General features: G+C 35.4%; 1 protein-coding gene across 9 annotated transcripts in view; it reads right to left on the bottom strand.

The window, feature by feature from the left end:
- Positions 1-362: 362 nt before the first annotated feature.
- Positions 363-20,342, bottom strand: part of LOC149847282 (long chain acyl-CoA synthetase 9, chloroplastic-like) — a 31,751-nt gene continuing 11,771 nt past the window's right edge. For all 9 annotated transcript variants that reach the window (XM_089996902.1, XM_089996903.1, XM_089996901.1 and 6 more), the window contains 8 exons: positions 5,955-6,086; positions 5,617-5,790; positions 5,299-5,528; positions 3,377-3,494; positions 2,275-2,406; positions 2,052-2,186; positions 1,755-1,961; positions 363-752 (listed from right to left, as the gene is read on the bottom strand). In XM_089996902.1, the coding sequence (XP_089853028.1) occupies positions 588-752; positions 1,755-1,961; positions 2,052-2,186; positions 2,275-2,406; positions 3,377-3,494; positions 5,299-5,528; positions 5,617-5,790; positions 5,955-6,086 (1,293 nt within the window). In that variant the 3' untranslated portion in view covers positions 363-587. The remainder of the gene's footprint in view (positions 753-1,754; positions 1,962-2,051; positions 2,187-2,274; positions 2,407-3,376; positions 3,495-5,298; positions 5,529-5,616; positions 5,791-5,954; positions 6,087-20,342) is intronic.

A 20,342-nucleotide genomic window follows, 5' to 3' on the forward strand; every position in this document is an offset into this window, starting at 1 on the left:
CAAGCCAAATCAAACCAAACTGAGCCGGGACAGAGCAAACCTAAACCCAAACCCAAAGTCCAAGGTTTAAAGTTCAATTGTAAACTTTTGAGAATAAATGAACACCCACTTTGGTAAAAGTAGGAAAATAGGTAAGAAATCCCAAGTATTAACCCAATAGTTCTGAGACAACCCCAACATGAGCTTTCCATGATTTTTTTTTTGTCACCATTAGAAAAAAAAGACTTGTGAACAATAAATTCAAACGCATTCAGAAATTCCTAAATTCTTATCTTTGAACATAATGACAGCATTGGAGCTAAAACGTTTGGAATATATTATTGCTAATTATTTTGGAGAGATAGAGAGAAAAGCCTTATCTGCATTTCCAACTGTAATTATTTCAGAAAATTAGCAACAAAGGTTCACAAAAAATGAATCAAGATGCAAGAAGCTGTCAGCTATAATCTGTAGTTCCTGATCAATGTCAAAATTGGCACTCGTAACAAATTCCCTCAAAGCCAAATGATTCTGAAGCTTCACCAACTTATTGATGACGCAAATGGAGTTCACAGCTAAAACTTTCATGGATCTCAAACCTAATAAGCTTAAGCATATAGTTCAGCAAGTTCTTTAGCGAACACTTTCCGAATGACCTCTCTTTTGAGTTTGAGAGCTGCAGTGACCAGGCCAGAGTCAGGAGTCCATATATCTGGAAGTATCTTGATCTTGGCTGGGATTTCAAACTTTTCAAGGCGCATGTTTTGGGCAGCCTGATACATAAGCAAATGAAAGAAACCAAAGATTGTAAACTGGTTTCACATACAATGAAAAAGGCAGTAATGGCAAATGTCCAACAAGTTTTATAAGCTTAAAATATTGCAAACATGTTTTGAGCAATGCCAAGTTCAAGAACAATGATGTTGGACGTTAAGATTTAACAAATATGTTTGAGCAATTTCAGGAACAAGAATGAAGTAGGATACTGAGTATTTGTAACCTTCTTCAAGTTATAACCTGGACCCTTTAACAGAAGAAACAAGTAGAGAGAAATAATACACGATTGACAAAGAAATACAAAAGGATATGAGGTGCAAGGAAAAGAAGAGTGAAAACGACTGCCCCCCTGAAATTATAGGTGGAACAACCCTACAAAGTTAACAACCCTAAGGAGAAAATGGAACCCATCACAAATCTCAATTCTCAAGTTGAATGGAAAACTGGAGCAGGAAAAAACAAAGGTAACAAAATTGAGTAATACAAAGTGGAAAGCGCATTTTGAATTCTGATTTCAAGTATGTCCACTCAAACAAGGCTTTGAATCACCCAATCATATTTTCTGTTTTTGTGCCTTAACTTGCTTATATATATATAATATAGTACATACAAAACACGACAAAATTTAAATGTTTTCATATCCTTCCCCAGAAACAGAACCATGCATGCAGAAAATTATTTGGGATAAAGCTTAGCGAATTTCTCAAATTATTCTTCATGACAACCTTTTAAATATATGTCAATTTATTCCTCATGCCTAAATTATCTTGGGAAGTCTCCAAAGTAGAAGTGTAAAATTGTGGCAGCTCACAACAAGGTAAAGTTGAAGCAGTTGAATATGCCAATATGATCAAGTGGATGAAAGCTCTATACACAGGAACAAGGACGATGGGTGAATGACAGGATAAATTAGGTTCAAAATCTGCACACTGCAATACATGGCAAGAAACAATGAATAGTCTTGCACATAAAAAAATCTAAATATCGGATATATTTACCTTGACCAACGATGCATGCACTTCTTTTATGGTTTCTTCTTTCTGACACAAGTCCACAAACTCTGTATATAGAAGTCCCTGTTTTTTAGCCCAATCTTCCAAGGATTGTGCCACAGGAACCACAAGAGCCACACAGTAACTATGAAAGGGGTCAGCGTGCATCATGATATTGTCAACGTAAGGACTTGCAATAAGGGCAGCCTCAACCTATGAAGTTAAAAGGTTAAAGTGCAACAGAAAAAGAAATAAATAATTTTGTGAAGAAAATAAAAAATAAATTAGCAAAAGAGAACAAACCTTTCCAAGAGAAACATATTCCCCTTGTTGAAGTTTCACTATATCCTTTTTACGATCAATGATCTCAAGGCAACCATCGGGGTGAAACTGCCCTATATCTCCAGTGCAAAACCACCGCATTCCTCCCTCATCAACCTTCCCTTGTCAAGATTGAACAAATTAATAAGGGCAAACCAAGTCATGCAAAGAACAAAAGCGTACATGACATATAACAGAGACCTACCTTATAAACCTCATCTGTTTTCTCTTTGTTTTTAAAATATCCCAGAGTAACATTTGGGCCCCCGATAATTATTTCTCCTCGTGGCATTGGTGAATCAGCTGTTAAATAGTTGCCTTCCATCCAATCAATCAACTAGGGCCAGAAATTAATTGCAATTGTTAGATGACCTATACATAAAACCTGACATTAAATCTTCCAATTGAACATATTTCTTTACAAAAGTAAGGGAGACACAATAATAGGCAATCAAAATATTAACAAAGAAGAAATACTAAGACCATAGAAAATCAGAAGAGTAGTTCTGTGCACCAGTATTATTGACCTATGCAATCAAAAGTACCTAGCCATGTGTTGCCAGCTAGGTGAGGCCTACGTGTCACTCAGAAGCCCAAATAGACATTAATCTTTGAATGAGAACTTCAAAGATCTAAAAATTGATAAAATTAAAAACAACCAATTTATAATTTGTTGATAACCATGATAACTTTTATTAGTAATTGCCTCTTGGGTGCTCACCAAGTGCCAAACCTCACCCACAAGTTCCAGAATTATATAGATCCAGACAAAAAATTCCAGGATAACAGGTGACACAAATTCTAACATTAGAAAATAAATAAATAAATCAAGAGAAACAAATTTATTGTTCCTCTGAAGGACATCTCATATGATTCTTGAATAGGACAAGAGCATTTCAGTACAATCACTGCCAATTAAAACGAGAAAACCTCTCAACATTAGGTTGGAGTTTGAATTTTAGATCTGCATTCATGAAATAGTTTTTCTTTTCCATAATAATGATGTAGATAGATCAAAGGACTGAAGACAGACATTTCATACAGAGATTGATGTCTGGATTCCAACTATATGCAATTAACAATCAGAAATTGAAACTCCAGCACTGAAAAAAGATTGACAAATGAATTTCTACTTAAGACATTGCTCATATTTATATCTTAATTAACAGTCACAAAAAGAAACGGCCAATCTGAAAAGAATGCCAAACCAGTTTCTACATGAGGCTTTACAAAAGCCCACCATATTTATTAAAAGCAATGGAAATGGCATAAATGAAATAAGTGAGGCTGTTTTGTGGTTCTGTTACCTTAATAAATGAACAAGGAAGTGGTGCACCAACACGACCAACAGATGAATCATCATACTCAGAAAAAGTTCCACCTGCGCAAGTTTCAGTAAGACCATAGCCTTGTCCAATTGGAGCCCTGGACAAAGCTTTTCCATATCAAAAAGGGGACCGAAGAACCCACAAACTTAGCAGTTCATGAGTATGTGTGTGTACAATAACTGAAAAGCGCCAGAAGCATGGGATCTATATCAAATTGCAACAAACTTTATATTAAAATCACAGTACTTGATGGTCACTGAACCCTGAAATAGTATCAGTACATACACATGCAAAAGGCACACATGAGAAATATAAATTAAAAAAAAGGATTTACCAGATCATAATATCAATATTTCATACCAAATATAATTCAATAACTGAACTAAAAAAGTCAACAAGTCAACATGTAACCCTTTTTTATGCCAAACTTGAATCTCTTTAAAAAAATAAGTCAACTTGGACAAATTTTGCTGGGTAGAAGTATCACAAAATAAGTCATGTGATCTGGATGTTTTGACTTTCAAACATTGATCACACAGAATGCTTACTCGTACATCTTGTAAGGTTTAAAAGATTAGACAATAACCTAGATTGGTTAAATTAGTCATACTTTCTGCATATATAATCAGCATCACAAGTCTAGATTGTTTTAAAAGTTTGTTCCAAATTAATTTAAATTATCATAAATTATGTTTCATCCTAAGGAATGAAAACAAAGCCTCATTCTAAGGAGACAAAAAATGAAAGCCAATGAAACAGAAGAAAAACAGATCAGGTCGTTATAATGTAAAGAATGAGAATTATGCAACTTCATGAAGAAACAACAAGATTGAACACTTAGTCCTCCTAATTATGAATGTTAAAGTATATGCTAAAAAGCAGGAATAAACAACATAAGAATAAAAAAGGGAAGAAAAAGACATACAAATCCAAATCCCAATTTACTGATGTAAAAAGACTTTCACATTAAATAGTCAAAAGAGGATCAGTATCAGAGATCTATAACATAAATATAAGCTTCCATGTTAAAAAGGACACTTAAGAAATACCAGAAATTCCATAAGAGTTGATTCTAGAGAACTTCCACACAGACTCAAAATGAATTAAATGAAGCAAGCCAAACTTTTTGACAAGGCAGAAAAAGAAAAGTGCTTCCTTCTGATTAGATGACGTAAAAAACTAAAATCAGTTTCCTCAACATGAAAATTTGAAGAAAGAAGCAGTGATGTTTAGTATATGACTTGCACTTGTTTCATTTTCAAACATAGTCACAGATATCAGCGATGTTTTCAAAATATCATGATATTATCACTGTATTTTCAGCAAACAATATTATAGGCAAAATATCGCAATTTAAAAATATAGCTAATTTGATAATATCATGATATTATCAATTACTATTAATGTTTTTATTTATTTTTCCACATCTTAAATGTGTTTTGCTTATTTATTTTGCATTTTTTACTTATTTCTTGTATTATATATGTATTTTGCTATCTAAACATGATATTTTCTTACTTACTTTTTATATTTTTATATGTTTTTAGTTTTTTAAGCCCCGAGATTTCTCTGAGATTTATCACCAAACCTATAATATCACGAGAAATAGCCTCACCAAGATACAGCCAATAGTGATATTTGTGACTGTTTTCAAATATGTGATTATAAACTTCAGGCAACAAAAATTGAAACTGAACAATTCATTATGTTTTAAGACGAGCTGATGAAGCGAGTCTTCTCTGGTTACATTTTAATAGGATATTCCAATAACAGAAACCTGGTCATATATTTTTTCATTTACCAGTTTTTTCAACTATCTTAAAGATCAGAATATATGGGAAGTAACCAATGCATTACAGCTAGGAGTAAAATAAAATGTTCAGAGCATAATGAATTATTACCCAAGGCATATGTTGATAAATCTCTGTGTATCTCCAGAAAGTGGAGCCCCTCCAGAAAGTAAAAAACGAATGTGACCTCCTAGAATTGCTCGAACCTTTCTAAAAACAAGAAAATTCCATAAAATCTTCTCAAGGCCCCATGCACCAAACCAGCTGCCATTAATTGCAGACAACCTACGGTTGTATGCAATATCAAATAATCTCTTTGATAGTCCGCCCTTAGCATCAACCTTAAACCCAGACAAGTTTTACATGATGGATCAGATCTGTAAAATTCTATGAAAGAAGGAAAATGAGTCTGGATAAGAAAAAAATTACCTTCCTCCGCACACCATCCCGAACACGATCAAGTATTGCAGGTACAGCAGTCATAAGTGTTGGACCCAATACTGAGGCATCACCTTTTGTTCCGTTCTTGATCTTGTTTGAAGTATCAGTAAGCGTCATAGGTGATCCATATCCTATCGCACCTCCAACCGCACAAATGACAGCCTACAATAAGAAGAGAGTTCACAATGGAAAATAAAGATAAAGAAAATTCCATATATTATTTTGTTTTCACATAATTATAATTTATAACATACAAACTTCAAAGGCTACAAAATTTTGCTTATATGAAACAAATTGTCAAAAAAAACAGGTCTTCAAGTTCCTACCTCAGCAGCCATCTCAAGAATATGGGCAAGAGGAAGGTATGCCAAGTAGGAATCTTTGCTTCCAAGGCTAGGAACAATTGTCATTACAGCTGAAACCGTCGATACAATGTTTCCATGAGTCATCATTACTCCCTGGGGAAGAAATGTCAAAAATAATATGAATAAACCAAAATCGGCTATCCGAGTGTAAGCTGAAATTTTTAGCATCTCCCAAGAGACTTGAAGAGTAATGCCTTTAAAACTTAATAGCAAAAAATCAAAATAAAAAATGTTACTGGATTGCAGATGGTTCTATACTGCTACATAAGTGGTCAATTTTTGTAGATTAAGAGGAACTGAAGAACTTACACGGATTAGTATAGATGTAACTATAGAAATATGATACTCTGCAAAAAGATATGGAATAGAAAAGTGACAGAATCAAATATCTGGCTAAAGTAATAAGGAAATAAAAAATGCATATATGTTTGTTAACATCCCTTAAATCTAGGTATAAGCTTATGTTAGAAAATGTGTGCCTATTTAGGTTTGTGAGTCAATCTAATGGCTAATGGTGCAGCAGCTCAGATAAGCACTCTCCAAAGCCCTGACTACTATAAACATTCTTCACAACCATGTAAACTGGAGGCCTAGCAGCTCCAATCATGGTGTGGAGGATGGCAAGTAAAATCCATAAAATCATGGATACTGAGGGACAGTTTTATTCCTGGAGATGAATTCTGGCAGTCTTTGGATAAGTGAGACAATAGCATAACTAATTGCAGAACCAATATCATAAATTAGAGTATGCCCACATATGAAGTAACCTTGGGAATCATAAATTTAAATATTTCAACGAGTCATGTAGACCAAAGTGGTAAGTATCGTATTGTTACCCGTATAGGTCAGGCCCAAAGTAACACCGTGTCATATCATATTGTATCGTATCATAAACGTATCGTAAATTTTTAATAAAAAATCCCAAAAATCAAGAAAAAACAGAAAAAATAGCAAAATTTCTAAAAAAATCATGTCACATGAAACACTTATGAATTGCACAAAATACAACAATAAAATCACATATGAATCATTTATGTCTCTATGAACTGCATAAGACATCATCAAACATCAACTAATATACAATCATAGATAATATTGTATGAATATCTCACAAGAACAATGCAAAATATTAAATATCTTGCAATTAAGAACATGCCACAAGACTCGTACTTTCATATTATATAAACAAAAACAAAATAACCAAATTTATGAACTAATTACGTGTTAAATAACCAAGTTTTTTTAAAACATATTGTTGAGAATAGGTGGTTTTAAGTAAAGTTATTTTACATTAAGATGCTATTTGTAATTTAGTTTTTATAATGGGGCTTTATTGTAATTATGCCTTTAAGCCTCTCTCTATTTAACATAGAGAGAGGCCCTAATATCGAATTAAGTTCTGAGGTTTTCTGTGCAGCCGCCTCTCTCTCTCTCTCTCTCTCTCTCTCTCTCTCTCTCTCTCTCTCTCTCTCTCTCGGACTCGGTTCAGTTTCTACATGGTATTAGAGCCAAGCCGATCGTGGGAGCGTGATCGACTGTGACGTGGGAGCGTGATCGAGTGTGATCAAAGCTCGGCGTGGGAGCGTGATCGACTGTTACGTGGGAGTGTGATCGAGTCTGATCAAGGCTCGATCGATCGTGGAGGCCATCTTGACCGTGATCAAACTCCGATCCAATGAGTAAAAGAAATCAATAGAGAGATCAGGTCAGCGATGTAAAATTTTTTTAGATCTGATGACAGATCTGGTCATGTTATGGGTTCGTGGATGCTTGTTGTGGGTTCGTAGCTTCTTGTTTTATTGTTTCGTGACTACCTACTGCCTCGGTGGTAGTTCCTGTCGTCAGTCTCGTGACTACCTGTTGAGAGTTTGATTGTTGTTGGTATAGTGTGCACTGAACATGTCATGTGAAATATTGATATCGTTGCTGTGGGGAGATTGATTGTTGTTGGTACAATTTCCACTGAAAAGGTCGTGACTTCCTGCTTATTTTGTGTAGCTATCCAACACGTAGTGGTGCTGCTCGTGAAAAAAAAATGAATGACTTAGTGTCGAACTGTATATGTCTGGGGAGCTGCCCCTGTTATGAGAAAAAAAATTACTGCTGCATATGCAGAAGTCATGTTAGTCGTGATTCACTAACGTGCTGAATCATTTTTCTGTTTGTGGGCTGCTGCTCACTACTGTCATGGGGTTTTTTTTTGTTGTTCGTGAGTGAACAACTGCTGATTGGAATATCAGTTGGCGTGTGAGTATAACACACGATTTTTCCCTGTTTAGTTTGGAGACTGTCCAGTTTTTTAACCAGAAGTATGGCTGAAACTTCGAAATGTGATTCCAAATTGGAACATATTGGAGAATATAAGGCATTTGCCAATCCATTTTCGTACGGTTCGTCTGTAAGGTTAAATGAAACTAACTATGTCAGGTGGTCCAGAACATTTATGATGTCGGTATCTGGACATCGTAGAAAACATATCTTGTTGGAAGATGAACCCACTGAAAAGGTGGGAAAATATGTTACCTGGGATGAAGATAATGACATAGTTATGTCATGGATTATGAATAGTGTCGAACCCCATATTGTAGATGGTTTAATTTATTATAATACAGCCAAACAGATGTGGGACAATCTTCGAGATACATACTCACAAGAGACTAATGTGAGTCGTATCCTACAAGTCGAACAGGAAATATACAATTTACAGCATGGAGATCAAACCTTGGCCCAGTACTATGCCTCCGTAAAAGCTGTGTTTGAAAGACTTAATGCTCACAGACCTCTCTGTTGTTCGAAACAAAAAGATCATCAAGAACAAACTATGGTTGCTAGGTTTCTTACAGGTTTATCTTCAGAATTTTCTGTTGCAAAAGTCCAAATGTTGACTGGTTCGGATGTACCTACTCTTGCTGAGGCATATAACCGTCTAAGCAGACTTGCGATATCTCTTCCACATTCTCAGCCTGTGACTCAGTCATCCGCCTTAGTTGTCTCATCTGGTTATGGACGTGGAAATCTTCAAAACATCAGAGGATGAGGTCGCGGACGAGGTGTGGGAGGCAGAGGAAAGCTTCAATGTACATTCTGTGGAAAATCTGGTCATTTAGAAGATCGTTGCTGGGATAAGCATGGCCGACCAACCTCCTCTTCATCAAAGTCATATGCTCCTAGAGCTAATACTACTTCTCTCGAGGCAACAAAGGCACAAGAAAATATCTCTGCAAGTGACAGTAGTATAACCCTCAGTCGTGCTGAATATGATGAGCTGATAGCTCTTCGTCCTTTGAGTTCTACCACTCATGTTGCTGGTGTTGCCTATTCAACCGGAAATCTTTTTCATCCGACTGACAGTAAGTGGATTATTGATTCTAGTGCATCCAGACATTTGTGTGGAAATTCACTTGTTTTTTCAGATCTAAAGGATATTAAGGCTCTGCTTGGAGTCTCATTAGCCGATGGAAGTACCTCCATGGTTGTTGGTCAGGGAAATATTTCTATATCTTCCTCATTACAGTTGAAAAATGCTCTTCATGCTCCAAAATTTCCTCAAAGTTTACTTTCTGTTAGTTGTCTTGTAAAAGAACAAAACTGTAGAGTAATATTTGATCCAATGGGTTGTCATTTTCAGGATTTGCTGACGGAGAAGAAGATTGGTGGAGGCTATGAAGAAAATGGAATCTACTACTTACATCATCCAATGGGTACTGTTCATGCTACAGTGGAACATTCATTTAGTCATGTTCAATGGCATCGTCGTCTTGGTCATCCTTCATTGTCAAAGCTTCGTTCGGTCTTTCCTCAGATTCCCTCCACCACATCATTTCAGTGTGAAGCATGTCAGCTGGGCAAGCATCATCGAAGTTCGTTTCCTTCGAGTCAGAGTCAGTCTAGTAATAAAGTCTTTGAACTTCTTCATGCAGATGTATGGGGTCCTAGTAAGATTCCTACTAGGACTCAGTGTCGATACTATTTAGTTATTGTTGATGATTTCTCTAAGTTATCATGGGTGTTTTTAATAAAGGAACGATCTGATGTTCCAAATATTATCAAATCTTTAATTCTTGAAATAAAAACTCAGTTTGAATCTAGTGTCAAGATTGTTCGCACTGATAATGCTCTCGAGTTTAAATCAAAAAGTCTGTTACAATTTTACCAAGATAGTGGCATCCAACCCCAAACTTCCTGTGCCTATTCATCTCAACAAAATGGGGTGGCTGAGCGAAAACATCGTCACCTACTTGATGTTGCCAGGACCATTATGATCCAATCAAATGTTCCTGCGTTATACTGGGGAGATGCAATTACAACTGCTTGCTATCTGATCAACCGCATGCCTTCCTCTTCTGTGGGTGATCAAATTCCAATTCATATCCTAAAACCAAATACCCCTCTCTTCTCCCTCTCGCCCAAAGTGTTTGGATGTGTTTGTTTTGTACACAAACTTGGCCCTGATCGTGATAAATTAGCTGCTCAAGCTACAAAATGCATATTTATAGGTTACCCCAAAAATCAAAAGGGATATCGATGTTATGATCCTACTTCTCGCCGAGAGTATGTCAGTGCGGATGTATCTTTCTTGGAATCCACTCCATATTACTCTAATACTGGTTCCCCGCTGCAGGTTGATCCAGCTGAGTCTTGTCCATTACCTATACCTCCTTTTCCCTTGGAATTCGTGCCCTCATTCCCGAACCACACTTCATCCTCTTCCAGATTTCATAATCCTCCATTGGTATATGTGCGTAGAGATCCACTTCCGCAAGTGCCTCCATCTTCTTCTTCCCCTGAGGTAAGTTCTACTGACAATAATGATCTTCATGATTATGATAACAGGCCGATTGCTCTACGAAAGGGGACACGACAATGTACTTTATATTCCATGTCTCATTTTGTCTCCAAAGCCAGAATTGGAAATCAGATGAAATCTTTTATTTCAGCTTTATCTGCTGAAGTTATTCCTCTGAACTATCAGCAGGCAGAGCTTGATAATCGCTGGAAGATGGCTATGCAAGAAGAAATGGATGCCTTAATATCTCAGCATACTTGGGATCTAGTTGATTCCCCAGCAGATGCTGACATTGTTGGATGTAAATGGGTATATACGATAAAGTACAAATTTGATGGTTCAATTGAACGGTACAAGGCCAGATTAGTAGCCAAAGGGTATACTCAGACATATGGTATTGATTTCTTTGAAACTTTTTCTCCTGTTGCACGGATGGGTACCATTCGTCTTGTTCTCTCAATAGCTGTGCAGCATGGTTGGAGCCTGTACCAATTAGATGTGAAAAATGCATTTCTATATGGGGACCTATCTGAAACTGTTTACATGCAACAACCTCCAGGATTCGAGGTTGAGGGGGAGTGTCAGAAGGTGTGTAGATTGAAAAAGGCAATTTATGGCTTGAAACAAAGTCCTCGTGCATGGTTTCAGAAGTTGTTTGAAGTGATGTCAGGTTTTGGCTTTAATAGGTCAGCAGCAGATCATACACTATTCATAAAGAAAACTAGCTCTGGCATAGTTGTTATGGTGGTATATGTGGATGACATCATTCTTACAGGTGATGATGTGAAAGTTATTGAAGCCACAAAGGCTCATCTTCAAAAACACTTTGTTACAAAAGACTTTGGTTCACTTAGGTATTTTCTGCGTATAGAAGTTGCCAGGAGCAGTGAAGGGATGGTTTTGTCTCAACAGAAGTATGTTCTTGACTTATTAAAGGAAACAGGAATGTTGGGAGATAAACCAGCAAATATTCCCATGGACCATAAAGTTCAGTTGTTTGAAGAAGGGTCAAAACTGGTTGATAGCAAAAGCTATCGCTCCCTAGTTGGGAAACTACTGTATGTAACTGTGACCAGGCCGGATATTGCTTTAGCAGTAAGTAAAGTCAATCAGTTTATGGACAAACCAACTGAGGTACACTGGAATGCAGCTATTATGATTCTCAGATATCTAAAATCTTCTCCTGGAAAGGGGTTATTGTTCAAGAAAGGTGGAACTCTGGATATAGTGGCCTATTCTGATGCTGACTATGGAGGATCTGTAGTAGATAGAAAATCTACCACAGGATTTTGTGTGTTCCTGGGAGACAACTTGATCTCTTGGAGAAGTAAGAAGCAAAATGTGGTTTCTAGGTCGAGTGCAGAATCAGAATATCGGGCTATGGCCCAAACAGCTGCTGAATTGATGTGGGTTCGTACTGTTCTTCTTGATCTCCAGGTGAAGGTTTTCTCTCCCATGACCATGATGTGCGACAACAAAGCTGCAACATATATAGCGAACAATCCTGTATTTCATGAGAGAACAAAGCACATTGAGGTTGATTGCCACTATGTAAGGGATATGGTTCAAGCGGGTCATATCACTACCCAATATCTAAAGTCGGAAGACCAAGTTGCAGATATGTTCACAAAACCTCTTGCCAGACCAAATTTTTCAAAATGTTGTGACAAGCTGAGCATGATTGATATCTATGCTCCAGCTTGAGGGGGAGTGTTGAGAATAGGTGGTTTTAAGTAAAGTTATTTTACATTAAGATGCTATTTGTAATTTAGTTTTTATAATGGGGCTTTATTGTAATTATGTCTTTAAGCCTCTCTCTATTTAACATAGAGAGAGGCCCTAATATCGAATTAAGTTCTGAGGTTTTCTGTGCAGCTGCCTCTCTCTCTCTCTCTCTCTCTCTCTCTCTCTCTTCTCTCTCTAGGACTCAGTTCAGTTTCTACACATATTACATAAAACCTTAATAATCATAATCATAATCATCTTCTTCAACATCATTATCTTCTTCTTCTACTCCTTCGACATCTACATCGTCTTCAAGATACGTGAGATCGTCATCATCTACTTCTTGTGCTCCTTCCACGTTAATCCACATAATGTTATTTTCATTCAAAAAGGTTTCTGCTTCTTCAACCCATGTATCTAATTCATCAAAATATTCAAAACTAATGAGACTGAATTGCTCTTTATGTCTCCTTGATGATAACTTTTTTATTTGCCTAAAAAGATGACATGAAAAAATTAAAATTAGTTGGGTTTTGAATAATATAAAAAAAACTCTAAATAAACATATAAAAATGACAAATAAACTTTATAATTTTATATACATCTTCCTCAATCCTAAGTTGTAACGAACGTATACAAGGTCATTGAGCCTTTTATACTCCAATCTATTTCTTTTTTTGGTATAAATTTGATCAAAGACACTCAAGTTTCTTTTATATCTACTTACACTACATGTTTGGCTAAAAATGCAAATGACAAAAATGTAAGAAATCACCTAAGGAGGAGGGAGAAGAAGAGAGAGATGCTTAAAAATGGCAGCCACTTTAGAGATGGCTAGCCCTAATGCTATATTATGTAATATATAATACAAAAGGTTTAAAATACATACAAATAACAAAATTACCATTACATAAAGAAAACAATATAAACATGATTAGATGCATGGATCTGGATCCTATCCAAATCCGATAACGTCAAATCATATTTTATCACCCTCCCTCAAGTTGTGCATGGTCATGAACCATGGACAACTTGTTCTTTAAGAACCAAAATTGATACTTTGTTAGGCCTTTGATGAATAAATTGGCCTTATGTACAAATGTAACGAGGCTCAATCTCCTTGTCTTCAACCTTCTGCCTAATAAAATGTTGATCTATCTCAGTATGCTTTGTGCGACCTTGCTGTATAGGATTATAAGCAATGTTAATAGCACTCTAATTATCACACAACAAAAATGAGTGTGAGATTCCTTCTCCAAGATCTACAAGAAAATGTCTGACCCATGTAGCTTCAGTTGTCCCAGCTGCCATAGACCTATATTTAGATTCAGTACTAGACCTAGCAATGGCCCTTTGTTTTTTGCGAGTCTATGACACCAAATTTTTTTCAATAAATATACAATACCCAGAAACAGATCGCCTTTCATCCGGATCTCTAGCCCAATCCACATTTGTATAAGTGATGATCTTATGTCCTTTATTGTCAATCCAATTTCTTTGAAAAAGAAGACCGTTACCAATATTTCCTTTCAAAAATCTTAAAATTCATTTCACGACTTTAACATGACCAGTTCTTGGTTCATGCATGAATTGAGAAACCTGATTAACGGAATATACGATCTCTGCCCTGCTCAAAAGATCAAGAGTATATTTTTGTTGAGTAAGAGTTAAAACATCATCTCTTCTATCCACCTCAACCCCGAGAAAATACCTTAAGTCACCAAGATCTTTCATCTTGAAGTTTTGCATCAATAATTCCTTCACAATTTGTATATGACTGTTAGAATTGCCTATAAAAATTATGTCATCAACATATATAAGTAATAACGTAGTAACATCCTTATCCTTGAAAATGAAGAGAGAATGATCAAGAGAACATCTGCGAAAACCATAGCTTTGAATTTTGAGAGAAAAACTCTCAAACCAAGAACGAGAGGCTTGCTTCAATCCATAAAGAGCTCCTTTCAGTTTACAGACATAATCCTTGGGTTCAACATATTCAGAAGGTTGCTCCATGAAAACTTCCTCCTTCAAATCTCCATGTAAGAAGGCATTTTTTACATCAAGCTGGCTTAACTTCCAACTATAATCAACACCCAAAGATATAACAACTCGTATTGTCCCCATCTTGATAACAGGACTGAAAGTTTCATCATAGTCTTGCCCATATTCTTGTGTAAAACCACGAGCCACAAGTCTTGCTTCATATCTTTCAATACATCCATCAGGTTTATACTTAATCTTATAAACCCATTTGCACCCAACAATATTCTTCGTCTCAGGTCTAGGAACAATTTTCCAGGTTTGACATTCATGAAGAGCTTCCATTTCCTTATTCATAGCCTCTATCCATTTATGTGATTTAATGGCTTGATGAAAGTTAGCAGGTTCATCATGCTTCTCTACTTGAGACATGAATAACTGAAAATCCATGAAAAAGTTATCATAGTTGACTCATCTTTGAATAGGATGATGTATCCTTTCCGATCTTCTCAAAGAAGGTTGACTCATATCCTACTCAACATTGTCCGTGACATGATCTCTTGCCTTCTGACATAAACTTGACCAAAAAATCTCTGAAAATCTCTAGGCATTTCGTTTTTCGAAGAACATTGAGGTTTGAGATATTGTTCATTTGAATTCAAATCTTCACAAAATAGCTGACAAAATCTCTTTTCACTCTCAAACAATTCAGCACTTAACCAGAAATCATAAACTTCAACATTTCGAGATGAGTTCTGCTCTTGGAATAATGACATGCTCTCAAAATTATGTTCGTCAAAAATGACATTTTTGAAAATCTTGATACGCTTAGTTACCGAATCATAACATATGTATCCCTTATAATCATTCGCATATCCAACAAATCTACACTTCACAGCTTTATCCTGAAATTTATTCCTTAGAAATTTGTCAATATGAACATAACAAATACAACCAAAGGTGTGCAAGTTATTATAATCAGGATGTTTTCCAAGAAGGGTAAAATATGGGGACTTGTCTTCTAAAATTCTCATGGGCAGACAGTTAATCACATGTATTGTGGTATGAAAAGCTTTTGTCCAAAGATTTATATAAATGTTACTATCATGAAGCATACTCATGGCACTTTCAACAATATATCGGTGTTTTCGTTCAGTCACTCCATTCTGTTGAGGACTACGTGGACAAGACACACGCCTACTTATCCCATTATTTCAAAGAAATTTTAGAAATTCATTTGAAGAATATTAATCTCCACCATCACATTGAAAATGCACAACATTGGAACATAAACGATTCTTAACAAAAGCACAAAAATCTTGAAACAACCTAAAAACTTTGGACTTGTGTTTCATAAAGTATATTTAGGTGAAACGAGAATAATTGTCTATGAATAGAACATAATATTGACTTTCAGATGAAGAACATACAGCAGCTGACCCCCATACATCAGAAAATACAATTTTAAGCTCTTTCATTAACAAGATTAAAAGGAAGAACATGACTCTTACTGTCTTACATGACCGACAACTTGAAGATTTTTTAACATCTAGAAAAAAATGTAAACAGGACTCTAGAATCAAATTTTCTGACACAAGTTTCTTAATGAAACCATGACTACAATGACCCAACCGACTGTACCACAAATTTTGCTTATTACATTAAGGAAGACTAAAAACATCTCTATGACAAGGCTTGAGACTCTGAGATGTCGACTTCAAAAAAAGGGGACTTCAAGGCAAAAGAAGAAGAGAAGTAGGATCCTCCTTGAAGATATACATGTTTCCACGTCACTCCCCCCTCAGCGAATGTCCTCTTCATTTGAAGATCCTTAACATACACAGAAGAGGGAGTAAATTCGACAAAAGAATCTGTATCATCAACAAGTTTAGATACAGAAACAATATTCTTTTTAATATTACGAGCAAAAAGAACATTAGACAGGTTAAGAGAGGTATTAGACAAAGGAATTTGTGCACTTCTTATTAAAATATATCTCGAGCTTGTAATACAATATATATTTTATATATATAAAAGGTATTACATATACATATACATATATATTATATATGTATATGTATATACTTATTTATATATATAAAATATGTATTTTCTCTTATTAGTCGTAGGGGTAGTTTAGGCATTTCCTTTGTATTTTTGCGCATATTCACATTACGAATATGCATGTATTTTTTATTCTTTTATTTTCTTTTTATTTTTTTTTCCTCTCTTTGACTTTTTAACCCACCTTGGGGGGGGGGGGGGGGGGGGCAACCATGTAGTCGTTGGGCCCTTCCAACGGTCACAATTATGACCGTTGGAGGGGCTCCAATGGCTATAGGTTGGCCCCTCCAAGGCCTCTCTAAATGTATAAATAGGGGCTTCCTCCCCTTGTAAATGTGAGGGCTTTGGGACTATAGCCCAACCTTTTTTAATGCTTATGAATCTTATGAGTGCATTTGCACATTTGTGAGTTTGTGTATTGTGCATATAAGTGTTTAAAGTGTTTTTGTTATGCGTATGTGCATGTATTCGTTTCCAAGAATAGTGTACTTTTGATTGTAGTGTCGTGTTGAAGATACTTTCACATGGTATCAGAGCCTCGTTTGAAGAAAGAGGATCGTGCGTTTCTTCTCTTTTGAGTACCTCGAAAAACGTGCCTTCAAGCTATTGGAGTTTGGAGTGGATCATCTCCTTTGGGCAACGTTTTAAAAGCCTCTTTTGTCAAGAAAGAGTTGAAAAGCCTTTGAGGTATGTGTTGTTTCTCATAATTTATCCTCTCTAATGGGTGAAAAAGACTCTCATTTCTCTTTTGGGTTCAAACTCAATAGGTCCAACTATCATGTTTGGGCCGGTAACATGGAAGCTCACATCAAAGGAAAAGGGCGTTGGGGATATGTCCAAGGCTCGATTCCCGAACCGGAACCCAAGATAACTTCAATAGAAGAAGAAGAGATAAAGATTCTTGAAGAATATACAAAAAAGCATGAAGAATGGGAAATGAGAAATTTTAAAATCCTCTCTTGGATATTTTCATTCGTAAAAACGAGAATCAATGCAAATAGATAATCACCTATGAAAACACAAGAACCGGTGGTTGAGCAACTATCATTCACATCTCCCTCCCAATCAGAATCAGAATATGCAATAACTTCTAATGGAAAAGAAGATGAAAGAAATAAACCATAATTTATAGAATTTTGAATATATCTAATAATCCTAATTACAACACTCATATATATTGTACTAGAAGCATGATAAAATTGGCCAACAGAATGAATGGCATGAGCAATATCAAGACGAGTAATAAAGGGATAGGATAGAGCTCCAATCAGTTGTATATATGAAGTTGGGTCCTTCATAAGTTCTTCATCATCTTTGCATTGATGACCTCTGGATTATCAACACTTTTCTTATCAGACAACCTAGATTGCTATATTATCTTGGCAGCGTACTTAGTCGAAGACAAAAAATAACCACGAGATGAATATGCAACTTCAATACCCAAAAAAACAATGTGAAAAAACAATATTTGTCATATCAAAGTTGGATTTGAGAACATTTTTTATATGGCTAACTCTCTGCTTATCACCTCCTAAGATAATCGTGTCATCTGCATAGAGCAATAAGATAATTATACATGCATTAAAAGACTTAACAAACAATGCAATGTCAGTATAACAAGATTTAAAACCTAGTTGAATCATCACAAAGTTGAATCGATCATACCAAGCCTTAGGGACTTGCCTTAGACCATACAAGGCATTCCTCAAACGAAGAACTTTTTCATGTGCCAATCCTAAACTTTAAGGTGATTTCATATAAACTTTTCTCATTTAGGTTACCATTTAAAAAGGCATTTTTAACATTCCTCTAAGAACTAGACCATTTTTTAATTGAAGCTATATAAATGAAGGTTCTAAAAGTAGTCATACGAGCAACGGAAGCAAAAGTTTCTTCATAGTCTATATCGTACTCTTGACTATATCTTTTACTACAAGTCTAGCTTTATATCTCTCTAAGGTTTCATCATTCTTGGTTTTAACTTTATAAACCCACCTACATTCTATGGCTTTATTTACCTTGGGTAAAGTTTGAATTTTCCAAGCTTTTGCCTTTTCTAGAGCTTTTAATTTAATGTTCATGGTTCTAATTCATTATTGATAGTCTTTAGTCTTATTATATTAAGAGGGTTCGATATAAAAGTGAATGACCATAAGACAAGCTTTATAGTTAGGTTCAAATGATTTATAGGATACGAACCTACTAGGTGCTTTAGACAATCTTGTAGATCTCCTAACACTAGGTTGTTCTATGTCTTGACTTTAGGAATACCTCTCTAGTATACATGGAGGATGATCTTGAGTTCGATGAGAATAGACTAGCACTTCATTGTTAGATTCAATTATATCAAATGAGGTATCATGTGCATCATGAGTATCATCATAGTCACTCTCATGCACATCTTGAATAACATTATCATTAACAATATCATAAGCATGCCCATCCATATCAAAAAACATTCATTTTAGCCAAATCTAGTAAAAAAGAGTATTCACAAGGTTCCTTAGACTCAAATTTCTAAATCCATTTTTATTTTCAAGAAAGGTCACATTTTTTGAAATATAAAGTTTGTTCTTTTCAATATCATAACACCTATATCATTTTCGATTTTCGGCATAGCTTAAGAAAATACAAGGGATGGCTTTAGCGGAAAGCTTATCATTTTTGTTAGAAAGGACAAAGCATTTACAACCAAGGATTCTTAATCTTTTATAATCTAGAGGCATTTTGAACAATTTTTCAACAGGAAAGATGTTTCCAAGAATGGTTGATGGCATTCTATTAAGTAAACAGACCGCCGACCGTCGTAAGGGCGGCTTCGGCCCAAAACCTTTTTGGAATATTTTTTGATATAAGAAGAGTTCTAGTAGTTTCAACGATGTGCCGATGTTTTCTTTCGGCCAACGCATTTTGTTGTGGTGTATATGGACAAGATATTTTATGAACAATCCCTTGTTGATCAAGGTATTTTTTGAAATCACTTGATAAAAAATTACCTTCGGAATCAAATCTAAAGATTTTGATAGAGGCTTTAAATTGATTTTTGACAAACTATAAAATTTTTAAAAACAATCAAATGCATCGAATTTGAGTCTAAGGAAATAAATTCATGTGTGCCTACTATAGTCATCCACAAATATAACAAATAAGATACACCTCCTTTAGACATAATTGTTGTTGGTCCCCATACATCTGAATGGATTAATTCAAATGGTCCTTTAGAAAAAAATGACTAGGTCCAAATGGTAAAGATTTCATTTTTCCAAGAATACAATCTTCATAAACCAATTCCTTTTCACTACAATTTTCAAGAAAGGGAAATAAATATAATTTTGACATGCTCGAATGTCCTAATCTCCTATGTCACTTTTCAATGACTTTCTTTTCAACAAAATTACAAAAACTTGATTTGAAAGTTTTAATTTGAACATGTAGTAAAGGTCACCTCTTCTATGGCCTCGCCCAATCAGCTTCTTGGACCGGAGATCCTGCACTAGGCAACCACTTGATGAGAAAGTGACTCTACAACCATAATCGGTGGTTTGAGAAAATGATAGGAGATTTAGATTTAGTTTATGTACTACTCTAATATTTGAAACATAAAAAATTTAGCTATTTTTAAAAGAATTTTTAAGTACCAAAGCTTTAGATTTGTAAAAAGGTTACGGGCGGCAATTGAAACATAAGAATCATTGGGGTTAATGTGATATTCGGATAATACAGACTCATTAGGAGTCATATGAAAAGAAACACCGGATTCAAGAATCCAAGAAATCACTTTTTTCTTAAAA

This window comes from Nuphar pumila, chromosome 2 (assembly GCF_984573655.1).
Source record: "Nuphar pumila chromosome 2, dmNupPumi1.hap1.1, whole genome shotgun sequence".
Classification (NCBI taxonomy): Eukaryota; Viridiplantae; Streptophyta; class Magnoliopsida; order Nymphaeales; family Nymphaeaceae; genus Nuphar; species Nuphar pumila.